Source organism: Octopus bimaculoides, chromosome 18, assembly GCF_001194135.2.
Source record: "Octopus bimaculoides isolate UCB-OBI-ISO-001 chromosome 18, ASM119413v2, whole genome shotgun sequence".
NCBI classification, from domain to species: Eukaryota; Metazoa; Mollusca; class Cephalopoda; order Octopoda; family Octopodidae; genus Octopus; species Octopus bimaculoides.
Genome location: NC_068998.1, coordinates 19,178,411 through 19,205,100, shown reverse-complemented (window position 1 = coordinate 19,205,100; position 26,690 = coordinate 19,178,411). Strand labels below are relative to the sequence as shown.

The 26,690-nt window shown below is 36.5% G+C and overlaps 1 protein-coding gene across 3 annotated transcripts in view; it reads right to left on the bottom strand.

Moving 5' to 3' along the window:
* Positions 1-14,736, bottom strand: part of LOC106882204 (HBS1-like protein) — a 91,627-nt gene extending 76,891 nt beyond the window's left edge. Inside the window, exons 1-4 of one of the 3 annotated variants that reach the window (XM_014932796.2) lie at positions 13,894-14,736; positions 8,088-8,165; positions 5,077-5,226; positions 2,763-2,897 (exon numbers count right to left, since the gene is read on the bottom strand). In XM_014932796.2, coding sequence (XP_014788282.1) covers positions 2,763-2,897; positions 5,077-5,226; positions 8,088-8,165; positions 13,894-13,936 — 406 coding nt within the window. In that variant the 5' untranslated portion in view covers positions 13,937-14,736. The remainder of the gene's footprint in view (positions 1-2,762; positions 2,898-5,076; positions 5,227-8,087; positions 8,166-13,893) is intronic. The other 2 variants (XM_014932795.2, XM_014932797.2) reach the window with 2 other exon arrangements.
* Between the last annotated feature and the right edge of the window lie 11,954 nt (positions 14,737-26,690).

Here is a 26,690-nt window from a genome sequence, read left to right as displayed (position 1 = left end):
TTCAGTCTGACACATGCAAGCATGGAAAAGTGTCTGTGAAGTAAGAAGCTTGCTTCCTAACCACATGGTTTCAGGTTCAGTCCCACTGCGTGGGACCTTGGGCAAATATCTTCTACTATAGCTTTGGGTCAACAAAAGCCTTGTGAGTGGATTTGGTAGAAGAAGCTGTCGTGTATATATATACGTGTGTGTGACTTTGTGACAGTGTTTGTCCCCTCATCACCTCTTGACAACCGGAGTTGGTGTGTTTATGCCCCCGTAACTTAGCAGTTCAGCAAAAAAAAAACAATAGAATAAGTACAAGGCTTTAAAAAAAAATGCCCTGTGGTCAATTTGTTTGACTGACTACAACCCTTCAAGGTGGTGCTCCAGCATGGCCACAGTCAAATTACTGTAAGAAGTTAAAAGAATAAAAGGAATTCAACGATAGTAATGATATATCTGATAACTCTTCACCCAAAATACTTGGGACTGAAAATATTTCAGATTTCAGCAAGACTGTATATTTTTCATCTTTAAGGTAGGATAGGATGGGGATGGAACCAAAGACTAAATATGTTCTTCATTCACATTACATAATAAAAGCTTTTACATATGTTATGAAGACAGTTTATATAAATTTAATGCTAGTTCAGTTTCACTTTGAGAAGTTTTGTGTTCTACCAAAACAAATCTATGATGGTTTAGCTCACAACAGCTGTGCATTTCCAAGGAACTTTCTGAAATTTTCTATTCAACATTTCTCTCACTTGGAAAATATTTGGGATTTTGGAGGTTTTCAAATTTTTGAATTTTAGAGAAATTATTATCAACTACATATACATGTCCTTCGACTTTTTCTGTCCAAAAGATTTTTTTAACCCAATATTTACACATTGTTATTACACACTATTTATAAATTTATCATCATCATCATCATCATCGTTTAACGTCCGCTTTCCATGCTAGCATGGGTTGGACGATTTGACTGAGGACTGGTGAAACCAGATGGCTACACCAGGCTCAAATCTGATTTGGCAGAGTTTTTACAGCTGGATGCCCTTCCTAACGCCAACCACTCAGAGATCCACCATTCCAAAAAAGAATTATATGTGTGTATGTGTGCGTGTGCATGCATGTGCACATACATACACACACAAGCCAACAACAGAGTCACTATGTGGTTGCTTGACTTACTAGAACTAACAGCCAAATATTCCTCAAATTAGATCCTTATTTGAAAGCAAAAAAAAAAAAAAAAAAAAAAAAAAAAAAAAAAGAAATGGTAGGGACACATTGAATATTGTAGTTCTAGTCTGAATAAAATAAAAGTATGGACAGTTAGCATGCCATTGATCATAGGTTTGCTCAATTAGGTCTCTCTCACTCACACACACACACAGATACATATATGACATACTGCAGTCTTAAATAACATACATGAATAAAATACATTTAAAAAAAAGTATTACATACACTTCAGCATGTAGTGTGATGGATAGGTCTGAAAGATTAGATATCTGAAACTGTTTATCAAAGTAGCTATACTAAAAGATACATTGGGGAAATTCTACAGTGAACTGTACTGCTTAATTTTTCTCATGTGAATAATAAGAAAAAAAGAGTGAGACGTTTCTGAAATAACAGTACAATGGCTAAGACATGCTCTCACATTCATCCTCTTGTACTTTGATGGCATGTCTTGACATCTCATCATCATTATCATCTCTCCTTTTCCAGTTTGGGTATCCATATATTTCCTCTACAGCAAGACACCTGTTCTTGTCCTTCTATCATACTCATGCCTCTCAAACATCTGGCAACGCCCCCCCCCCTTAATATTAGTTGCTTCCATCCCCAACTCAATCAAAGGGTCTTGTCTTACAAGCAACTTCATGGCTACTAGAATTGGTGACATGAAAAAAACAAAGCATCTAGTACACTCTGTAAAGTGGTTGGTGTTAAGAAGGGCATCCAGCCATAAAAATCTTGTCAAAGCAGACATTAGAGTTTGAAGCAGACTCTTAACTTGTTGGATCCTGTTAAATTATCCAACCTAAGCCAGCATAGAATACAGATGCTATAACATGTATAGTGGTGATCCGCACACTCTCCCAGTAACTCATATCCTAATTGACTAAAAATATTCTTCAAAATAACATCTGTTGTGTTTAGCCCCAGGTTAACTTTGATAGAGCAGACCTGTCATCAAAGGCATTCCAGTCATGACCCTTCTTTGTCTTTTTTCAGGCCTAGTGTAACCCAAACTACATTATCTTATGTGTCTGGTTTGGATTTTGAGGAAGATTAAATACCTGTATCTAGTAGAAACTCATATAAGTGCTCTTTCTGGCTGTGTGGTTAAAGAGCTTGCTTTGCAACTACAGTATTGGCTTCACTCCAACTGTGCAGTGCCTTCACTGAATCTTTTAATATAGCCCCAGGAAAATTGATACCTTACAAGTGAGTCTGCTAGATGAAAACTGTATAGTAGCCGGTTGTGTGTGTGTGTGTGTATCCCCGTCTTCCTATCATTTGACAACTGGTGTTGGGTTCATTTAAGCCCTTGTAACTTCATGGTATGACAAAAGAGACCGACAGAATAAGTACCAGACTTAAAAAACAAGTACTGGGATTAATTTGTTCAGCTGAACCCTTCAAGGTTGTGCCCCAGCATGGCTGCAGTTCAATGACTGTGTGTATCATTTATCGTTTACTTGTTTCAGACACAAAAACTAAAACATATAAACATGTTATGCACACCCATATACATATCTCATTACCTGGTGTGGCAAGTAATTCATTTAAAGCAGCTTCCGTGTCATATTTATGTCTTTTAATGCACTCCACAAGTATATCATCTTGATGAATGTCCCCAAGCACCTCGTGAATCTTATCCAAACAGTGGTTTAAACGAGCTGAATAAAAGTGGCAAAAGAAAGAGAAACGAATCAAATAAAAACTCATTTGTATATATTATGATTACACTGTGTAACACAACTTTTGTCTTTGGGCAGTAACTTGTTTCCCATTTGCTTATCCCTAGAAAGTATGAAAAATCGCTAATATTTCCTTCAAACTTTGCTTTTGTTACATTTATTCATACGACAAAGAATCCCTCTCAATGCATAGCTTTAATGCTCCCCCATTACTCCTGCTCATGATCAGAGATGCACATATTGTCAGCCACTAAAGTACATGCTCAAGTGGTTATGGTCAAGCAACTGACAAACAAATCTGTGGCATCAAGCAGAATATTTGCTATAACGATATTTCTGCTTCAGCAACTCAATGCTGATTCTGTTTGAAATGTAATGAAAAATAGATCACTTTCAAAACATTGATGTCCAGGTCAATAAAAGCAAAGTTTGAAGAGAATAGTAGTATTTTCCCTTTGATTTCTAGATAAAAGCAAATAGGAAATAACACTTATTGACCAAAGACAAAAAAAAAAAAAAAAAAAAAAAAAAAATTAAATAAAAATATTGTTACAGTGTTATTAACTGCTACTTTGTTTTGATGTGTAACTATAGTAATGGACAAGAAAGAAACGGGAATGATATTCCATATAACATGAGAAACTTATATAACCATATGAAGGCATTATACAGCATGGACTTTGCCAATGATGGCTAAAATAAACTTAAAGAATTTAAACAATACAGACATTAATGTATTTGAAGTTTAATTATTTCACAACATCATTACTGCAAGTTCCTTGCAAATGTGATTTTCAGAATGACTGGTCATCAACTGATGATATCATTGATTTTAAATACATCAGTATGCATGCATAACCATATGCACACTCTAATAGAGAGTATTATTTTACCTCTATGAACATTCTTACATTATATTATTTGTTGCAAGCATGCCCTCACATTTGTGAAAACTAAGTTTACTGACGAAGAAATAAAGTGGCGAATATCAAAATGAAGTAACTTATCAGGAGTAGGTTATTTTAATTGAAAAAAAATTTTAAACTTTCATAGATGTAGGAGAAATATATATTTGAGAAAATGAAAATATAAATTGTTGTATTAGAGTTAATTCACAACTTATTGTGAATGTATTATGGTTAAATGGGGTGGAAACCATAGACATGTATCTTAGCAATGGGTACACAGCCTTATGAGGGATGGGGACAACTGTTAATTCTGCAGTTGGCTCAGCCATGCAGTAACAAAGTATCAAGATACTTTATGTGTCATGTGGGTGATCATGGGCCTTCATCCCTGCTTCTGTTCCACTGATAACTTATCAAGCTATTGGATCAGTCTTTCCAAAGTCAGTCATCAGGTATTTTCTCTACTTCCCCGACTGCTCCTTTCAGTTTTTCAACTGTCACTAAGTATCCAAGGCTGTATCTTCCCATATGATGTCCAATGAACTTAACTTGTTGTATCTTTATGTTGTTAAAAAGTTTATTAGTAGCTTCTACATTTCTGTTTGTGGAGGCGCAATGGCCCAGTGGTTAGGGCAGCAGACTCGCAGTCATAGGATCGCGGTTTTGATTCCCAGACCGGGCGTTGTGAGTGTTTATTGAGCGAAAACACCTAAAGCTCCACGGGGCTCCGGCAGGGGATGGTGGCGAACCCTGCAGTACTCTTCCACCGCAACTTTCTCTCACTCTTTCTTCCTGTTTCTGTTGCACCTGTAATTCAAAGGGCCAGCCTTGTCACACTGTGTCACGCTGAATATCCCCGAGAACTACGTTAAGGGTACACGTGTCTGTGGAGTGCTCAGCCACTTGCACGTTAATTTCATGAGCAGGCTGTTCCGTTGATCGGATCGACTGGAACCCTCGACGTCGTAAGCGACGGAGTGCCAACAACATTTCTGTTTATCCAAGAATTTCAATGTCTGTTTATTTTATATAATCAACATTTGTTTAAGGGGCTACATCTCTGCTTTAGTATTTGTATCTTAATGTTCCAGGTCACACAGCCATATATAAGGATAGGTTCTATGTATACCAGCAGGACTCTCTTCCTTGCTCTTATTGAGATTAGTTATGTTAAAACTTTAGTGTAAGTATGGCTTTATGCTAAATGATCTGGTTCAGTAGTTTCAGATCTCTTTTTTATGCAGTCTTACCTTCATCAAAACTATTGTATGTCACTTTCTTGGAAGAACATTTTGGTGAATCTGGGGTAATGATTGGCGGTTCCACATTTGATGGAGAATCACTACTAATGTAAGAACCAAGGTCAAGATTGGACTTCCTGGGAAATGTGAACTGGGCCACTGAAAGTAAATAAATAAATAAATAAATGGTAAGAAATTTATGAAGAATATTTCTGAAATGTTAAAATAAACAAAAAGTTAGAATATTATTACACACAGATTTAATTGTTATAATTTGAGACTTTTCTCATTCTTTTCTAAGATTTTCATTTGGAAAAATATCAAAATGGGTGCAGGCATGGTTGTATGGTAAGAAGCTTGCTTCCCAACCACATGGTTTTGGGTTCAGTCCCACTGCATGGCACCTTGGGTGAGTGTCTTCTACTATAGTCTCAGGCTGACCAAAGTCTTGTGAGTGGATTTCGTAGACAGAGAGTAAAAAAAAAAACCTGTTGTGTGCGTGTGTGCATTTGTCCCCTACCACCACTGACAACTGGTGCCGATGCTTATGACCCCATAACTTAGCAGTTCAGTAAAAAGACCAACAGAATAAGTACCAGGCTGAAAAAAAAAAAGTACTGGGGTTGATTCATTCGACTAAAAATTCTTCAAGGCAGTGTCTCAGCATGGCCACAATCTAATGACTGAAACAAGTAAAAAAAAAAAGTATCTTAAATTTGTTACTGTGGATTAAACAACATATTTGTTTTAATCATTATTTAATATATTTTTCTACTTTTCTGTACATAGCCATCTCATGCAACATTCACACCACAGGTACATATTAGCAGTCATCTCGTGTACATCAGCCACTACTTTTAATGTCCAACCATACTTTCAACTCACTTGCACTCTGCCATTCATGCAAGCTGATGTTCCATATCCAAATTCCCAAGACTCTGTAGACCAGTGGTTTTCAAACTGTCGTCCGCGGACCACAGGGGGTCCGTGAACAGCAAATACTTTTTATGGGCAATTTGATTTTATATATGGTTTTTAATTGAAATCTTTTAATTGACAATAAACCTATTTGTTAAATACTGTTAAATAAATAAATGTAAAAATATATGTTATTTCAAGCAAATATTTATGTATAAATTTCATAAGCGTTTATAAGGGGGTCCCTAAGGTAAAGCCTGAAATATAAAGGGGTCCGCAAGTCAAAAAGTTTGAAAACCCCTGCTGTAGACCTTCCACATTCAATGCTCCTACCTCACTTCCATACATCCCTCACACAATTCATAATTAGCTTTTTGCTCAAAAAAATTTTTCATTGTCAATGGATGTAAAAGATAACACAAGAATTCAAAACAAGATATGCTTGGGAACATTTTTATATTGATGACCTGGTTCTCATAGCAGATTTTGTCAAAAAACTAGAGACAAGTTGCAGACTTGGAAAGAATGTTCAAGGCTTTATTCGCTAAACATTTTTCCCCCACTTCCTTTTGACTCTAGCTACCATACTTTTACTATGACCACTTCTGGTAATAATTACATCACCTAGATCAGTGGTTCTCAATCACGGTTCACATGGTCCTTGGGTGTCCATATAAGATTTCGTTGTTAAAAAGTTATGTGTGGTAAACTAGTTATATTTCTACAATATACAAAATTCTTTATACAATTCCAAATAATATTTAATCATTAAAATATAATTTTTAGACATTGAATGACTACGAAAGTCCCCCAAGTAAAATAAGTAAAATAAGAATCAAAGGAGTCCATAAGCCAAAAATAGTTAAGAACCACTGACCTAAATAATAGTCTATCGTACTATCTGAACAACAGGACTTCTTATAGTGCAACTGAAATCCTGGTTCTCAGACAATCTGCCAGAAATACCACTCATTATTTGTATACTTAACCCATTACCTACCAGTGATCTCATATGAGATCACTTAAAAATTACAAATTTCGTAATTATCTATCAATATTTACACATATCTAACCTTTTTGCTATATCTACTAGGTATATTTCTCTGATATTCAAATGAGGTTTGCTAATTCTTCACCCAATATCTTGCTTATTTCTATTCAAAATGTTATTTTGATCATTCCAGCGTGTTTCTAAGGCTGTTTTATGCTAGAAATCAAAGTTTCATAAAAAAAATTCCAGTTAATAGGATTATGGGAGGTAATGGGTTAATGCTTGCACTTGTGAACTAAATACCAAGTTTCAACCTACTCCCTTATGTATCAAGTAAGGATTTTGTGTTCTCTGTTGCTAGTTAGTTGTTTGGTATTTTCTATATTGACTTTTAGGGCCTTGAACATTCTTTCCAAGTCTGGAACTTGTCTCTAGTTCTTTGAGAAAAATTTGCTCTGGGAATCAAGTCATCAATATAAAAATGTTCCCAAGAATATCTTATTTTGAATTCTTCTGTTGTTACCTATAATTGAAATGGACTGAAGAAAGAGCACTCTTTAACATCTACCTGTTGTCAACCCTCACCTATTTCTAATTAAGGTAATTTTTCCCCAAAGCCAGATATGTTTCAGAGAAGAATGGAACAAAGGACACTGCTTGTACAATGGTGACACTTGTTTATAATGGTCATGTGATGTTGTGATAATGGGACAGTAATGCACACACATATATAAATATGTACATGACAAGCTTCTTTTCAGTTTCTGTCTACCAAATACACTCAAAGAGCTTTGGTCAACCTGGGGCTGTAGTAGAAGACACTTGCCCTAAGTGCAACACAATGGGACTGAACTTGAAAGCATGTAGTTGGGAAGCAAACTTCCTACCAAACAACCACATCTGTGCCTATGTGAATTTTACTGATAATAAATAGCTAAAGGTCATTGAAGAAGCATTGGAATCAGTTACTTTAGCTGAACTGTAAGCTACTAAATGAAGCAAATTATTTTAATGATACTATGTCTTATTCTAAGTAGAGCTGATCATGTGATTATAAATAATAAAGAATAAGATCTTCAGTGAAGTGAACATTAACAGATAAAGAGCATACCAGTTCCAGGAGAGATGCAATATTTATCATCAAATGACTGGCCATAACAATCTTCAACATCATCGTCATCAAAAAACTCTGGAAACAGAAATTAAAAATATATGAGTTGATTAGTTTTTAAATAAAATTTTGTACTAAAGGCAGGTTTTATAAATAGTTTATAGCAATGAAACAAAATAGTGTAGAACAGAGAAACAGTATTATGACAATTTTTTAACATACATGTTCCATGCTGGCATGGGTTGGATATGAACAACAAATGAAAAAAATATAAACAACCATGTATCTCCTCTACAGCAAGACACTTGTTTCTGTTTCTCTGTCACACTCTAACCTCTCATCACTTGGCACAAGGCTGCCTCCTCCAATGCCTCCCCACCCTCTCAAAAATCTTTGTCTTGTGGAGTTACTTGATGACCCTACCAGTGCTGGTGCCACATAAAATGTATCCAGTCCACAATGTAAAGTGTTTGGCATTTGGAAAGACATCCAGCTGTAAAAACCATGCCAAAACAGACCTCACTAGTGCTGGTACCATGTAAAAAGTATCCAGTCTACACTGTAAAGTAGTTGGCATTTGGAAGAGCATCTAGCCATAAAAGCCATGCCAAAACAATGAGGCTCGGTGCAGTCTTCTGGCTTGCCAGCTCTTGTCAAACCATCCAATCTATGCCAGCATGGAAAACGGACATTAAGTGATGATGATGAAATAACCAAGAATATTTAATCCTTTAGCATTCAGATTACTCTATCAAATGTAATGCTTATTCATTCAGTTCTTTTGAATTTATCTTGCAACTTCAGTATTTCAATGATGAGATTGTTTAGTTTTAGAATGACATTGTAGGGTAGGTGTGAGGCCAGATCTGGTTAGTTTGAACATAAAACAACATCTGGGCCAGATGTGGCTGGTTTTGATTACCCAGACCTAATATCAAAACAACTGGCTGTGACCATCTCATCTTTTTTTGCATGCAAAGCATGCCAATATGATTTTCCTTTTTCTTTAATCCTTTAGCATTTAAACCGGCCATATCTAGCCCAAATATTCTATATATTTTATGTTCAAACTGACTGGTTCAGGCCTCCCACATCTATCCTAAAACTAAACAATCACAATCTTGAAATTACAAAATAATGCAAGATTAATTCAAAAGAATGATTGAATAAGCATTATATTTTAATAGAATAATCTGAATGCTAAAGGGTTAAGTAGGGTATATGAGGCAGATTTATCTGCTAGTTCTAGCAGTCTAAAGACTGCACAGAGATTCCCTCATTGCAGCCGGTAATTTGTGATGGACAAAACAATGACTACCACTAACTACATGGTCTGGACTTTAAACTTTCTAAACTACTGACCTTTTGGACAAAGTTCATAACTGTTCTAGCTTGCCTGGATGACAGAATTAGATCTTACCACTATCTCACAGTACAGCAGTCAGCAGTAAAGAGAGCTTCTAGTTGAGGAAACAACTGCCCAAATGAGAGACCCTCCATATGGTTATTCAACCAAATCTCCCTCAAATTATACTGCCATTTTTAAAAAGAAAGGGCAAATTTGGATAATGTAGTCCAAAATAACACTGATTTATTAAAAAAGGGGATGGTTCTTAATCATAAATCTGCTTGATCAGGGTTGACCTGAAGCTAAACAACTGCTCCCCACACTCCAAATAAACATTCCACACATGATAACACAGGAAACTAATAAAAGATGACAGAAGATAAAGAGAGACAGTAAAAGATTTATTGCAGGTAGAGCTGAAAGAAAAGATATGAAAATAGAACAGTTTAGAGGGGAAAATCTTGTAAGTCTTTCATGACTATATTGCTTACGACACACATACAAATCACCAGATGAAATCAATGGTTCATCCAGCCTTTCAATAAAGTTACTAAACTACATTTTTTTGTGTAAGTCCATAAGTACATACACGTACTCCTTGCATTATGAAGGGATTGCATTCCTAAAAAATGTTGTCATGTGTAATTCTATGATGTGAAACCTATATTCGCAATAGCTTCCATGGAAATCAATGGGAAAATATTTCAGAATTCCACATTATGGCAAGATTTTCAGTAATGCAATGTTTTTGTGTGTGTATATATCATTACAAAGATTTTAAATTGTTTTGTTCCTTCATGGAAAAGTGGATGTGAAAACTGATGATGATGTGGATGTAAAACTACATTATCTAATGTGCTCCTCCTTGTGTTTTAGTACCAGTCAGTCCTGATCCAGGTTTTTGATCAAAGGTATTCAAGCTATGAGCATCTTATCTTTCATTCAGACATAGTGTACCTAGGACATTATCTAATGTGTCCTTCCTTGTTCTTGTAGCTTAGCCCCAGATCTGTCTAGATTCAGTACACCTCTAAATCAATGTGGAAAACCCATTAAGAAGATGAGCTGTGGGGAAGATGTAAGAGACATAGACTGAATTCAGTGGTATAGACAATTGACAAAATGCCTTTATGGATGGGTCTTCTTGAGCACAGCAAATCACCAATCATCTCACTACCTTAGTAATTTCTTTTGTGAGGCTCAACAACCAGAGGTCAGTCTTCAGTACTTCATCCCATGTCTTCCAGTGTCTCCCTTTTCTACAAGTTCCATCCACTTTAAGGAACTAGCACTTCTTTATGCAGCCGTCCTCATTCATATACACCACATAACCATATTAACATAGTCTTCTCTCTTTTACACTACACCTGATGTTTCTTATACCCAGTTTTTCTCTCAACATATTTACACATTGTCATACATGCACATTGATGTTGCATGTTCAATGGAATATACTAGCTTCATTTCTTTTAAGCTTTCATGTATCCTCTGCATTTATGGCTCATGTTTCAATATCATGCAGCATTGCTGTTTTTACACAAGCTTCATATAATCTGCCCTTCACTCTGAAAGAGAGGCCTTTTGCTGCCAACAGAGGTAACATCTCTCTGAAATTTTTGCAGCTGTTTTGTATTCTGGCAACTATAATTTCAGAACATATTCCTCCACTGCTAATTAGGTCACCTAGGTATCAGGAACTATCTATTACCTCTAAGGATACTCCTGGGTATTGAAGAAAATCTATTTCTTGTATGTTGTTAAGTGTTTACTGCTCCTGTGCATCTGCCACAAACAAAGTCTGTTAATCTTCCTGTGATTCTACGGTACCTCATAGTTTGTACTGGGTACACTGTAAGGAATTTCTACCTATACCTTTTCTACATATTGAACAAGACCAGTTTTCTGAAGGGACTAGTATACTGTCTGTTTTCCTGCTTACTAGATCTTTGGTCATTGCTAAGTTAACTTTAAGGCACTATGATTCCAGGTTTTGCATCAGCACTTGGAATATCTTTTCTAATTCCATTTCAGATTCAGCTATAAGAACAAGGTCATTGTAGAGGACATTCCATAGGTAACCAGTCTTAAATTCTTCTGTTATAGCCTGAAGAACTATGATAAACAGGAGGAAACTGAAAACCAAACCCTGGTAAACTCTTACCTGTAACTAAGTTCACTGTTGTATTCATTGCCAACTTTAACCTTACAGACAGCACCCATGTACATGACTTGGATGACTCTCACCAGCCATTCAACCTCTGGCTTCCACAACTACCATATATATATATATATATATATAGATACATCATCATCTTCATCATTTAACATTCATTCTCCATGATGGTTTGACAGGCTCCAACGCCTCATGTCAGTTTTGGCATGGTTTCTACAGCTGGATGCCTTTCCTAACACCAACCATTTTATAGTGTGTACAGGGTACCTTTTTGTACCACCAGCACTCGCGATGTCACTAAGTACTTGCAAGACAAGAAAGAACAAGGAAAAAAAGCCCTAAATTGTGACTGAGCAAGGGGAGGAGGGAATATTTGACAGGGGTGAGAAGTGGCTACCTCATTATATAAGGGAATACCTAGGAAGTAAAGAAGATGGTAATGATGAGGTGCTAGAGAAAACCCTCAAGGGACAAGAGATGATACAGAGAATGGATTAGAAGAGGGAGGCAATTATAAGGGTGTGAGGGGAGAGTAATAGGAGTGGTGGGTGCAGCTTCATGGAAAATATTGGTATGGTGAGGAAGGTGAAGACAGAAGTAGCTTAGGAATGATAGATCAGGGAGGAGATAATAAGCAAGGTGTGGGTGCAGTGATGAGGGAGATGTAGAGGTCCTGAAGGGTGGCTATAGGGAGGGGACCTGGTGGCAGATACGAAAGGCCACAAAGAATGATAGCAGATACAAGAAGTGTCTGGGAAGAGATGATGAGAATGAAGGATAGCTGGGGAGGGGGGAGGTAGAGGCAGTAACTGGTAATGCAAAGAGTTAGGGGATGGATGTTAGGAGCACAGGGAGATGAAATGAATACTTGATGGGGGTAGAGTGGGTGTACAGACAGTGTCCAGCATGTACAAGCATAGACAAAATGCTTCTTGAGGACAGCAATTCATCAATTGTCTCAGTACTTTGTCATCAAATCCACAAGGCTCAACGTTTTGAGATCAGCTTTCACTGCTTTGCCTGTCTTACTGGCTTTTCCTCTTTTACAAGTTCTGTGACCAGCACTCATCCATATGCATCACATGACCACAGTAGTGCAGACACATCATGCACACTACATGATTCCTCTTATACCTATTTTTCTCTCAGTACACCAACGGTTTGTTGTGTGTGCATACATATATACCCATATATATGTATATATATCTTTTACTTGTTTCAGTTATTTCTGTGGCCATGCTGGGGTATCACCTTGAATGGTTTTAGTTGAACAAATTGACCCAAGGACTTTCTTTTTTTAAAACCTATTACTTAATCTATTGGTATCTTTAGCCAAACCGCTAAGTTATGGGGGCAAACACTCACACACATATATATACGCACACGATGGTCCACAAAATCTACTCACAAGGCTTTGGTTAGCCTCAGGCTATAGAAGAAAGCATTTTCCTAAGGTGCAACACAGTGGGACTGAATCCGGAACTATGTGGTTGGGAAGAAAGCTTCTTACCACACACACACACACATATATAGTTCTCGTCTGATACGATCTATCCATCTATGTGCGTGCTTTTATGCCCCTGGCGTCTATAAGAACGCAATATCCAGTATTCTAACAAACCATCCACGTTAAGTTGGATATAAAAATTACCTTTTATATTTACACACACACAAATATTCATCTACATATACAACATATAATATATATACACATATAATACATATGTACGCACATCGACATATACACATGTACATAAACATAAGTATATATACACACATACACGTATATATATATAGGTTAATATTCTTACAAGGTTATTAGAAAGTAAATGATTTTAGTATTAGTGTACCATACTCTTCATTTAAAATACACGATCAGATGAGTACTGAAATCAAGAAAAACCTACGTCCCAAATTGATCACAATAAACGGCTTCCATTGTGTTTGCGTGTGTGTGTATACACACACACACACACATAAGTATATATATATGTGTGTGTATGTATATATATATATATATATATATATATATATATATATATATGTGTGTGTATATATATATATATATATATATATATATATATATATATATACATAGACATACATTAAGTTGTTCTTGTGAAATAAATAAGTATAACTGAAGAGAAATGCTTGAAAAGGTAAAGAAAAAAGAATTGTGCTTGAGAGAAGTTATTTATAGCTGGTGAACCGTTTTCATGTCGCAAGGTTCGCGCTGTGTAGTAATGATGACAGAAACAAAACTGGATCTTGAATCCACAACTTACCGTCTTCATAGTTCATCGTCCTTACACTTCGATGTCGTGCCATTTCGATTTTAATGTCTCAGTGTGAATATGTTCGATAAGAATTCAAAGAAAGATTAATATCATTCGGAACAATGCTAACTACAACTCATGAAAATCGCGACATCTCGACGAAAACTGTAAAGCTAGTAAATGTTAGTTTGGAACTATATTAATCGTTAATCTAAACCAATTATATCTCTTTAATTTCTTTTCTGAATGTTTATATAATTTTTTAAAAACGTTCCTTATTATTTTTGTGACTATTAATTAGAAAAAAAAATCAGAATTATAAATAATTTTTGAAAACTACTTAAACGCTCTCTCCTCCTTTTGTTAATTGTAATAGAAGTGAGTTGTAGTGTGAGTACGAATTAATGTAACAAAAGGTCAAAGTATGTTTGTTGTCAGTGACGTGGATACTTAATAAACGGACAGCTGATAGATTTTACTGATTCTTTTTTCCCGACGCCACAATAATCTCTTTCATTAACTATTACCGCGTGTAATATGAAAGTATAGTTAGCTTTCCATTCAAGACCACATTTGATATCCGGTTATAATCATTTGTTTTATTTACGTCACTAATGGAAATTTCTATAGTTGTCACACCTTTCATTTGTCTTATTCTGAAAATGAATTTGTTCAGATAGGCGACTAATATTCGTATGCAACCCGTGCATAGTTAGGTTATCAACAGTGAAACAGGAAATCTTACCAAAATTCGAATATCTTACAAGATGAATATCGAAACCTGTCCAGAAAGGTAAATGAACTCAGAGGTGAGTCAACGGCCATTAAATGCTAAATAGGCACTCCGTTATATCACCTGGAGAAGACGGGAACGCGTTTCATTGTACTTGTCTGCTGTACAATATAGCTCACCGAGGGAAATTTGAAAAAAAGGAAGAAAAATAATTCTGGAGATTTGGCAGCTCATAGTGAATGTAATTTGTATATTTAGGATAACATAAAATGGGAAGGATATTTTGTATATGATTTGTCCGAAACAAAGCTTGAAACCACTGAAGCATAAGGGACTACAAAGAAGGAAAAGAAGAGGCCGATGCATTCAAAGGCTGTCAAAACTGAAAACTGTAGGCCAGAGGAAAATAAGAAGCTGATAGTGAGTTTCAGAGAACAGCAGTTTGAGGAAAGAAACTATTATCATAAAAGGGCTTCTGATTAACTGGAAGTTTAATAGTGAAATAATTATTATAATCAATGCACATAGGAAGAGAAGCAAGTGACATTTTAAAGGTCTTGTCAGAGGATATCTGATCAGAAAGCTCATCAGAGCAATGACCATGGAAATATGTGTAGAAAAGACACAATGAAAATATGTTTAAACAATGAGTCACAGACTCCAATCTAGTGGAAAGAAAAGGACTCATCATGTTAATTTGATTTTGAATTTGATCAAGCAAGTTAAGACACTCAAAGGAGGCATCAGCCCAAAGATGACAGCAATATTCAATGCAAAGTTGAATGGTGGCCCTATAGAGATACAAGGTACTCTCAGGTGTATGAAATTTTCAAGCACAGAAGAGAGATCCAACCTTCTTGGTGACTGCCATGGTAATGGACTGAACATATTTGTTCCAAGTCAAGCCAAGAAGATGGATACTGTAGCTTTTTGGAAGATCAACCCTACCCTTAGCAATGGAGGGAGGGAATGGCTACCTATAATGATTAATTAACAAAAGCTTTATCTTGCTAGTGTTGTCACGAACCAGTCATTACCCCACTCCATGACCATCTAAAGATAATTTTCAAGAAAAGCAGCTTCCTTAAGGATATTGGTTTAGCTAGTTTAGTCATAATAGGAGTAAACAGTGGTATACATTATGTTCCATAATTAACTAAAGTTGCAATAATTATATCAATAATTTTTCAAAATATATACAGCTAAATACAACATTTAGAGAGGAAAACAGTGTATACCATATTCCAAAAGTAACTGCAACTACAAGTACTCAGAATTTTAAAAAAATAGTACATGATGCTTTCCACTCCTCACTAAAACAATACAGCAAACATTCCAGAAATGTCTTCAGACTCTCAGTACTCTATATCAAGCTCTACTAGATTCAGAGAAGCCAAGAGGAGATTACAACAGTACATCCAGACAATGAAGGTGAAGTGATTGGAAAACAATGTGACTGAGTTGCAATCCATGGGGCTGATTGTAATGACATGCACAGCTTCTATACTGGATTGAAGGATGTATTCAGACTTAGAAAAAAGGGACACTCATCTGTAGCAAGTTGGTGGATCAACAATATTCCAGGAAGAAGGACAAATACTTGACTGCTTGCAGAGTACTTAGAGCAATTGCTCAGAATATGATTATTGGGAAACTTTATTGACAGTGAAGAGGTGTTGATTGTAATGAGATCATTTTCAGAAAGATAGAAAGTCTGAAGAAAATCTACCAGCAGAAATGTGGAAAGAATGGAGACAATTTCATTACTTATCTCCATCAGGAAGGCTGTTAATGTCCCACAATGCATAAAACTTGTTAGTTTCATATTCCAAAATGGTGACAGGAACGAATGCAGAAACTATTAGGTTTCTTTACTTGTTAGAGTCAGAGAAAAATTATCTGAAATTCAACATGGGATTGAGAAAGGAAAGAAACACCATGGATATGGTGTTCTGCCTATGACAAGATCCAGAAGAAATATGTAGAATATAATAAAAGCTTCTATCCAGTTTTCATCAACTTTATAAAGAACACATGACTGAATCCATGGCTGATACACAGAAGTATGAAGGTTCAAGTCATGCATATGAACTCTAGCACTGAATTGTTTGATGATGTAGTGGGAGTCAAGCAGGGCTATATGTTAGCACTAATGTTATTCTCACTGACAGTGATGTTTTCTACTACTCAACTGAAGGTGTATATACAGAAAAAACTAGATGTTTACTTGTTTCATGTGTCACATCTCCTAACTGGAGCAAGACCAGTGAGAGAGATGTTCACTAATGACTTGCAAAGGATAAGCCAAGCCAAGTTTGGGTGGTGGGGTGTTTTATTGTGCATCTATTATGTTTGGCTTGAAAGTTTAACATCTGAAAGACTGAGATTCTTTATTAGTAAGTGGTACAACTTGAGCCCATCAAAATGAAAAGGTAGGATTTTTCGTAGGCGCAAACCACTCTACTATCTGGGTAATAAAATAAATAATAATGGTAGGCTTTATGATGAACTAGATTGCAGAATGAGTTTGGATAATTTGGCATTTGGCAAGTTGAGAGAATGTCTGAAGGAAAACAAGCATTTGTTGGTCAAGTGAAGTGCAACATATATCAAACAAAAATATTATTCATCCTACCATAATGATTGGAGGTATGAAGGATGTACAGTAAACTCTCTCCTCATCACTCACTGAGACTGGAGGTTTGTTGGAGAACTGAATTTTTTGGATATCTGATCATCACCTTTTAAATTACCATAGCACCTCACAAAACTCATTAAAAGTCTATATGTATATCAGTAATGTCATTTATACTCTGAAGAAATAAAAGTAAAGAACAAGTTTTATTCACCTAATAAAATACAGTTACTGCGGATGTAGTAAAATGAAATACTGTACTTTGAGAAACAACAATCCATTTTAAATACAGCAAAACCTTTCTTTTAATGACAATTAATTAATACAAATTCTTTTGACTGTAATTAGCAACATGATTGTTTTTTTCTGGGTACTAGTTGCTTGAGAGTGGTTATTTGAGAACTGTATAAGAGGGAGTTTACTGTACTGCACACACACACACACTCCCCAAACATCCATGTATGTGTGTGAGCATCATGCCATTTCCAAATCTTGTTCCTCATAAATTTGAAGATATGTGCCTTTGAACAGGGGCTGCTTGCAGCCAATGTTGACTTCCAGAAAGCATTTGACTTGGTGGACAGGGACGTGCTTTGGGTGATTCTGGAGCTGCAAGGTATATCTCTTTAACTGATTGGACTAATGGAGACCTTGCATGCCAGAACAGTCTCCGTGGTTCAGATTGGGGGCTCAACATCTGAATTTTTCTCAGTCAAATCTGGGGGAGTCCATCAGGGTTGTGTCTTGGCTCCCACTCTGTTCAATGCCTGCATGGATTGGGTACTTGGCTGAATGGTGGCTCAGGTGAGTTGTGGTGAACTCATTGGTGAATCTAGGATTACAGACTTAGATTTTGCTGACGGTGCAGTTATTCTTGCTGAGAGTCCCTGGATGTCTTAAAGAGTGCTCTCCTTTCACTGAGTGAGAAAGTGGAACCACTTGGCTTTAAATTTTCTTGAATCAAGACAAAGATCCAGTCCTTCAATGGCTTCTTGGAGGACTCTACCTTGTCTGTCTGTGTTGCATGTGAGAATGCCGAAGTTGTTGACTGCTTCACTTATCTTGTCAGTGAGGTCTCTGGTCCTTCCTGTTCTGCTCTATAATTGTGAGACTTGGATACTGTCTGTGGCCCTTAGAAGCTGCCTAAAATCATTTAGTACCAGGATGTTTCATAGTATTATGGGCTACCGTTGGTTGAATTTTGTATCTAAACAAGAACTCTACTCAGAAATTGGGATACATCCTATATGATTCAGGAGTGTCAGCTGAGATTGTTTGGTCATGTTGCTTGATTTTCTGAGTTAGACCCTGCTTACTGTGTTCTCTTCTCTGAGGATCTGGCTGGGTTGATGGTTCATGTTGATCAACTACATGCTACATGGTCACAGCAGATGAACAGGTATCTCGTGGAGATGGGAACTAACTGGGACTCTGCTTGATGGGCTGAATGGGAGGGCCTGGGAAGACAGCAGCAATAGTGAATGCAGCAATACACTGCAATAGTGCATGGCCCCCACCTGACCAGACTTGACCTGTCAGGTATCAAAATCAATACTGCTATTCTTATTGTATTTTCTAAAAACACAATGTATTTTAACTTAAACACAGAAACTTTGGTAATGGCCACAGGAATGATGAAATACTCTGATAATTTGTACTTTGCTAGAACCATTACTAATTCCATCAATTTGTTGTTGGCACTCCGTCGCTTACGACGTCGAGGGTTCCAGTTGATCCGAGCAACGGAACAGCCTGCTCGTGAAATTAACGTGCAAGTGGCTGAGCACTCCACAGACACGTGCACCCTTAACGTAGTTCTTGGGGATATTCAGCATGACACAGTGAGACAAGGCTGACCCTTTGAATTACAGGTACAACAGAAACAGGAAGTAAGAGTGAGAGAAAGTTGTGATGAAAGAGTACAGCAGGGTTCGCCACCATCCCCTGCCGGAGCCTCGTGGAGCTTTAGGTGTTTTCGCTCAATAAACACTCACAACGCCCGGTCTGGGAATCGAAACCGCGATCCTATGACCTCGAGTCTGCTGCCCTAACCACTGGGCCATTGTGCCTCCACTCCATCAATTTATCCCACAGCAAAAACAAAAGTAGGAAAACATATATCCTTGTGTAATTTTCTCTGTTTCTCTGTATATTCTGGTGTACTTTTCACTAATGAGTCTGAAGAGAATGGAGATGTCCCAGTAGACTTTACAGACTCTCTGAGATTGAAGTAAAGGGGTAGTTGAAGTTACAGTAGATAATGATATATTTGAAGTGTTATCTATTTGAGGCTGGAAGAGGAAATTCCTGTACAGGAATAAGTTTGAAAGGGATGTGTTTCTAGAAAAAAATGGCTTAACCCTTTAGCATTCAGATTAGTTTGTCAAATGTAATGCGTATATATTCACATTGTTTTGAATTAATTATGCATTATCTTGAAACTTTCAAATTTTGATTATATGATTGTTTATTTTTAAAATGACATTGTAGGGTAGGTGTAAGAGGCTGGATCTGGCTTATTTGAGCATAAACCAGGTTAAATATTTGTGCCTAATACGGCCGTTTTAAATGCCAAAGAATTAAGATACATGTGTAATATACAAGCTGGGTAACAGAATAACAAGCTAGGGCATTCAGTGATTTTTGGCAGAAGTTGTGTTCAGTTGTTGTATAGCCTTAGGCAATCTCGATCAAGCAGATCTATGGTACAAAATTAGTTGGTTGAATAACTAGGTGTAATTTACAGCTCTAGCACTGTAGATATGATAATTTTTTTACAAAAGTACAAGACCGCAAAAATCTGTGGAAGAGATTAGTTGAGTAAATTGACTCCTTGATTTCCTCCTCCACATCATCATCACCATTTAATGTCCGTTCTCCATACTAGCATGGGTTGGATGGCTTGACAAGCTGGTAAGGTGTCAGGGGCCACACCAGGTTCCATATTCTGTTTTGGCTTGGTTTCTATAGCTGGATGCCCTTCTTAATGACAACCACTCCACAGAGTGTACCCTGTACTTTTTATGTCATACTATCACCAGTACTTTTTAAGTGGCACCAGCACCAGTTCTTTTTACTTCACTTTTGTAAATCCTGGAAAAAAGTTGATTTTGACTTGATTTGAATTCAGAATAGAATGAACCAGGATAAATACTACAAGCCATTTGTCTGATGCTCTAATGATTCTACCAACCACCACTATCAGTGCATTAGATGGCTTTGCTGAGGACCACATGTTACACTCTAACACTCACTGGTCTGTTATATAAGCTGAGACAAATGAAAGCAGTATATAGTGTAATGGCGCGAAATTATAGCCGCCATTGGGGAAGTACTATTCTGTGCATGCGCAAGGGACTTCACCACCGGAAGTCCCTCGAGTGCGCATGCATAGTAAAACTAGTACTGAGGAATTTCAACCACGTTTCGTGGTCTGCTACCACAACAGCTCCTTTATAGGATCCAGTTAGCTCAAGACATCATCAGGAGGAACCACGTCCGGTTTCGGCCCCTACTCCTCTACCATTTTGACATGGCGGGGCCTCCCCTTTCGGAGGTGTCTTCAGCTCTGGTGTTGGGTGCATGTCTTCTTTCTTCTATTCCCTGGCCTCTTCGATGCAGCATCAATGAGTGTCAGCATCCGACTGACTGTCTTGTCAAATTCCCCTTTTTATACCTGCTGCTAGGCTCCAGCAGGCTGCCCCAGCAAGTTGTCACGTGACACTGTCTAAATTTCCCACTGCTAGGCTCCAGCAAGTAGCCCCAGCAAGTTGTCACATGACACTGTCTAAACTTTGACTGACAATGGAGGGCGCGTAATCTTAGCCCACGCATGCTCTAACTGAGACTGTCACCTGTCAATCAGCGAAGCCACTTCAGTGTCAGCCTGTCTCACCTAATGATGTTATTTTCCTGCCGGCATGTTATGACTTTCAAGCCATATTTGGTCTTCCCGCTTCAGCCATATATAGAAGCTGGCTTTTTTGACCGCCTCCTGTATCCTCCTTATCAGTTTTCTCAGTTCTGAACCTGAAAACGCAAATCTTCTTTTGAATAGCGTTGTCATTTTTCTTTCAATGAAGCCTCTAGCCCCCACTGCCAGATGGTAACACTCGACAGTCCATCCCTGTTCTCTGCACTCTTCGATTAGTTTCTCGTATCTCTTCTCCTTTCGTTTCTCTGCATTGTCGATGTTCTCTTCCCATGGTACTGTCAGTTCTAGAGTTGGTTTCACTTTGTAAGTGAGTTGAGCGAGAGACCTTCGACGTGACAACACCTCACTCCTCATTGAAGCACTCTTCACCATGATGCTATCGATATGATAGCTATTTGCTCCTCTGGCAGGCATCAAGGAAGCTCTTAATCTTCCAATACCGATTACAAATCAATCAGCGGCTGCTAAGCTGAGTGACACAGGATTTATATAACCAAGCATCATCAAAAATAAAACTTATTTTTATTATGTTGTTAAATTGTTCTACTGTTCCTTAATATATAATGCTGTTGAAAGGTGATAGAGAGAGACTAATGTCTCTATTACAACTATATTCACCATTTACAATAGTTTGCAGTTCAGAAAAGAAACAGCTGTAGAATATGCAGGGACAATTAATTACACTGAAGACATATTTATTAGATAAACATCTTTTCTTTTTTTTTTGTAAGAAATATCTTTTATGTTTTATTTGTTTCAGTCATTACAATGTGGCCATGCTGGGGCACTGCTTTAAAGAATTTTAGTCAAACTTATTGACCCCAGTACATATAATTTTTTGTAAAGTCTGGCACTTAGTCTATTGGACACTTTTGCTGAACTGCTAAGTTATGGGTATGTAAACACACCAACACCGGTTGCCAAGCAGAGGTGGGGGACAAATACATACATAAAGACATGTGCACACACACACACACACAAATAGAACAGGCTTCTTTCAGTTTCCATCTACCAAATCTACCCACAAGGCTTTGGTTGGCCTGAGGTTATAGTAGAAGACATTTACCCAAAGTGCTGTGCTGTGGAACTGAACCATGAACCATGTGGTTGGGAAGAAAACCTCTTACCACACAGCCATGTATAACCATTTGTGTAAGTTATACATGGAATTAGCAGCTATTCAGATCTGAAGTATTTTCAAAATCTGAAAAGAAAACCCTTTATATGAAGTATCCTTGGCTATGTTAATATGAAAGGTTATCAGAGATAGTATGTAAGGTTTAGCAGTATGTTGTTTGTAAGTAGTTAGATTGTTACCCTACTGCCTTGTTCTATGTTTCATATCTGTGTGTATACACACACTTGGTTCTATACAAGAAATGGCATCCAGCCATTTCCAACAGACAAATGGTAACACACTCAGTATCTGAATAGAATTAATCTACCTCATTCATGTACTGTATGTGTTTGGGGAAGTGCCAAACATAGCATGGCAATTTTGTTTAACTTCTGTTTTCTTGTCAGGAGTAGAGAAATGTTTTTGTTTTCTTTTAAAATAGGCACAGGCATGGCTGTGTGGTAAGAAGGTTGCTTCTTTATCACATGGTTCTGTGTTCAGTTCCACTGTGTGGCACCTTGAGCAAGTGTTTTCTATTATAGTCTCAGGCTGACCAAAGCCTTGTGAGTGGATCTGGTAGATGGAAATAGAAAGAAGCCTGTTGTTTATATATGTGTGTGTGTGTGTTTGAGTTCTGTGATTCTCCCTCCCAAAATCGCTTAACAACTGGTGTTGGTATGTTTACGTCCCCATTACTTAGTGGTTTGGCAAAAGAGACTGATAGAATAAGTACTAGGCTTAACAAAAGAAAATAAGTACTGGGGTTGATTCATTTGACTAAAAACTCTTTGAGGCAGTGCCCCGTATAGCCGTAGTCTAATGACTGAAAAAAGTAAAGGATGACGGATGTATTAGACTTATTAGTCTTTAGTGGTTTTTCTCACTATTTTCGGATCTTTCTGATTTGGTGGGCACCATTTTTTATTTATGTTTTATTTAGTGTGTTTTCTACCGAAACACTTTAAAATTTCGTATACTTGTATATTTTGTCTTATAGAACAGAGAAAAATTTTTATATTCGAAGTTATTTCATGTTAAAAGTATTTCGGTAATTTCAACCAATCACTGACACCTATTGAGGTGAAAACAATTACTGCTATGGATTATCAACAAAACGTTGTGCGGTGTGATGGGATCTTTTCCCTTGAATAAAATTAGTGCTGTTGTTTGTCAACAACAACTATCAGCGGTACTGTTATTTATGACATCGTTCGTGCGTTTGTAGTGGTTTTAGCTTTAGGGTTCGGGTTTTAGAGTTAGGGTTAGGGTTATTTTTATGAGCATTTTTGCCAAATTTGGTGAAAAAAAAAAAGCTGTTCAATACACCACCACAAATTTTTCCACAAATGGGTAGGAAGACTGAGAGGGTATCTATATCTGTTCATGACTCCATAAGCATCTAAAGCAAGAAGTGAAATCATGGCATGAGATATCAGATCAAACTCATTTGTGAGTGATGGCTAAGCTATTAAACCCTTTTATTACCAATTTTTTGTTGAAATACACAGCCTTAATTTCATGTGGTTGGGAAGCAAACTACTATGAAGGAATGATGCTAGAGATGTGAAATCTTGCATGTATTAATTTCAACACTTCTTATTATTAATAATGTAAACTGACATCTGACTGTGCAAAGATGACTTTAAATGTAACTACTAGCGACTTCTCTTGAAAATGGACAAAATTTGGCATCATGGTGTTACCAAATACCTGCAGAAAAAAAAAGTTAAGCCCCCAAAGGCATTCATGCTGACATGGTTGCTACATTAGATGATGCTCCAGCTTTATTGACAGTGCAAAAATGGGCAGCTGAATTTAGGAAGGGAAGGCAGAGTCTTGAAGATGACCCAAGGTCTGGATGTCCTACAATTGCAACCACTGAGAAAAATATTGATTGAAATATTTGAAAAATCATGAAGAATTTAGTAAAATTACTTAGTTGTTTGACATGTAAATTGATATAAAAGTTTGATGGGAGGATTTGATTTAGATCACTTTAAAATAGGACGTTTGTATCATAGATTCAAACTGGCCCTGGGTGGGTTAGTATTAAAAGGTTTAATCAACAAAAGATTAGCAATGATAATTTTAATTGTAAAGTACTCAGCTAGATGCCTTGCAGTACTTAATCATGTTCCTTAAATTCTGATTTCAAATCCAAGTGAGATCAACTTTGCCTTTCATCACTCTAGTATTAATAAAATAAAGGTCAGTTATATACTGAAGGTTGTATCAATCAATACACCTCTCCCTTCTCCTACAAATTTGGCATAATGCTAGTATGACAAATCAATATCATCATCAACATTTTTCGCATATTTGCTCCATTACTCAAAGAAGTTTTGCATTATGAGAAAACCAAGATGAATACTGATAATTGTCATATGAAGTGTAACAACGACAGACCCAATAAAAACAAAACAAAAACTAATAAATCTAGTCTAGATAGTTTTGAGCAGTGCCATTCAAGAACTAGGAATGCATATATGAAACGTTCTTTAACATCTGGTGAAAATAACAACAGTAAATTTTCCAGAAATAATTGGAAGAAGATTATGCTTTCATGAAAGTTTAGAGCAACCAGTCCACATAAATTTCTGGAGGAGATATACTAGACATATCAGGGAGAAAAATAGAATTTCATTCCTCTGTTAGATGAAGTGAGTACCTTATTTTGGATGAATACTTGCTACATTACTTCTAATTGTAAATGCTAACACTTATTATTCAAAACAAAAGATAGTTACTATAAATATCTTTAAAAGGAGGGAGATAGAGACAAGTAGATAAAATATCAGATGTCCGCCGCGGGTTAGAAATAGCAGCAAAGCACGATTATCTCTTAAAAGATATAATCCTTCAAGAACTCTATCTGTAGAAAGGATTAACCCAATGTAAATACAATCTACGACTTTATAAATGAAAATTATTATAAGTAAGAATCAAAACTGAAGTAATTAGTTTCGTACATGGAAATGTATAAAACATTTAGGCTGTACACATGCAACTAATATATTGCCTTGCTATTTTAGTTCTTACATAATTACGTGTATTGGTTGTCAGTTTTACACTGATTTCCAGTTTGGGTTTAGTAGTTCTAAACTATCCTTCCATGTACATGTGTAAATCTCAAAGTGGGCCGAAGAACTTAAGATCACAATTCACAGTAATTCGTTTGACTTGTTAAGTATTCGGGGCAATAAACTCGGTTTCTATTCTACAGCAGGTTGAAATAAACTTTATTTATATATATATATAAATATGGTTTAAACATATCTTTAATTTCATGCACAGAAACGAACTGATGGAATATTCCTGTTAAAACATGTAAAATGTAAACAATGAATACAAGTATAAACGTTAAATAACTAGAGCATGATTTCATGTTTGTTCTCCGAGGTTGCGTCAGATTGATACACGATCTATTTTCTAATACTGTTTTATATTGACGTTTACGCAATAACACAGAGAATATTGGCACATTTCCAAGGGAACAGCTGAATTCGACAAACCAGTAATCACTGCAAACATTTCTGAATGTCCAGTGATTAACAATAACTATTCACAACTAAGCATCAATAAATTAATACTGTACTAATTTAGAACCACAGTTTTATTTTTTTATATATGAAATAAAAACAGAATAAGTTACACGATACATCGGTCTTAAAAAAATTTATCAGTATAATGATGCATTCCTTCGATATAAAGAATGCTTTAATAAATATAACAAATAGCGAAAATACAGAATTCCAAAAAAGCATTCTAACGCAGTGCTTTTCACTTTTTCCTTTTTTAACTATCACGCCCTGAATTTTATTAACACCTTTCCCAAAGTTCCCTTGCTACAATTTAACATAAATACACCTGTCGACATGACACTTGAAATGTCAAAACACTTCGACCAGTAACTATTACCAGATGGTACCTATACAGAGTTACAGATTGAAAATATTTTTTTGAAAATTAGGCTCTGTTGCTAAGAAGTGTGCTTCCCAACCACATGGTTTCAGGTTCACTGCATGGGACTTAATTTGGCACCTTGGGTTTCTACTATAGCCTCGGCTGACCAAAACCTTGTGAGGGGATTTGGTTGACGGAAACTAAAAGAAGACCGTCGTGTATATATATGTTTTTGGGATCTGACAATACGCCATAAAGCTAAACCCTTTTTGGACGAGAAACTTAAGGTAATCCCATAAGTCGGCCTTCTCCATTTTTAATATATATATACACACACACACACATATATATATACATATATATACATGTATACATACATACACACACACACAGACATATATATACACACACACACACACATATATATATATATACATATATATATATATATATATATATATATATATATATATATATATATATA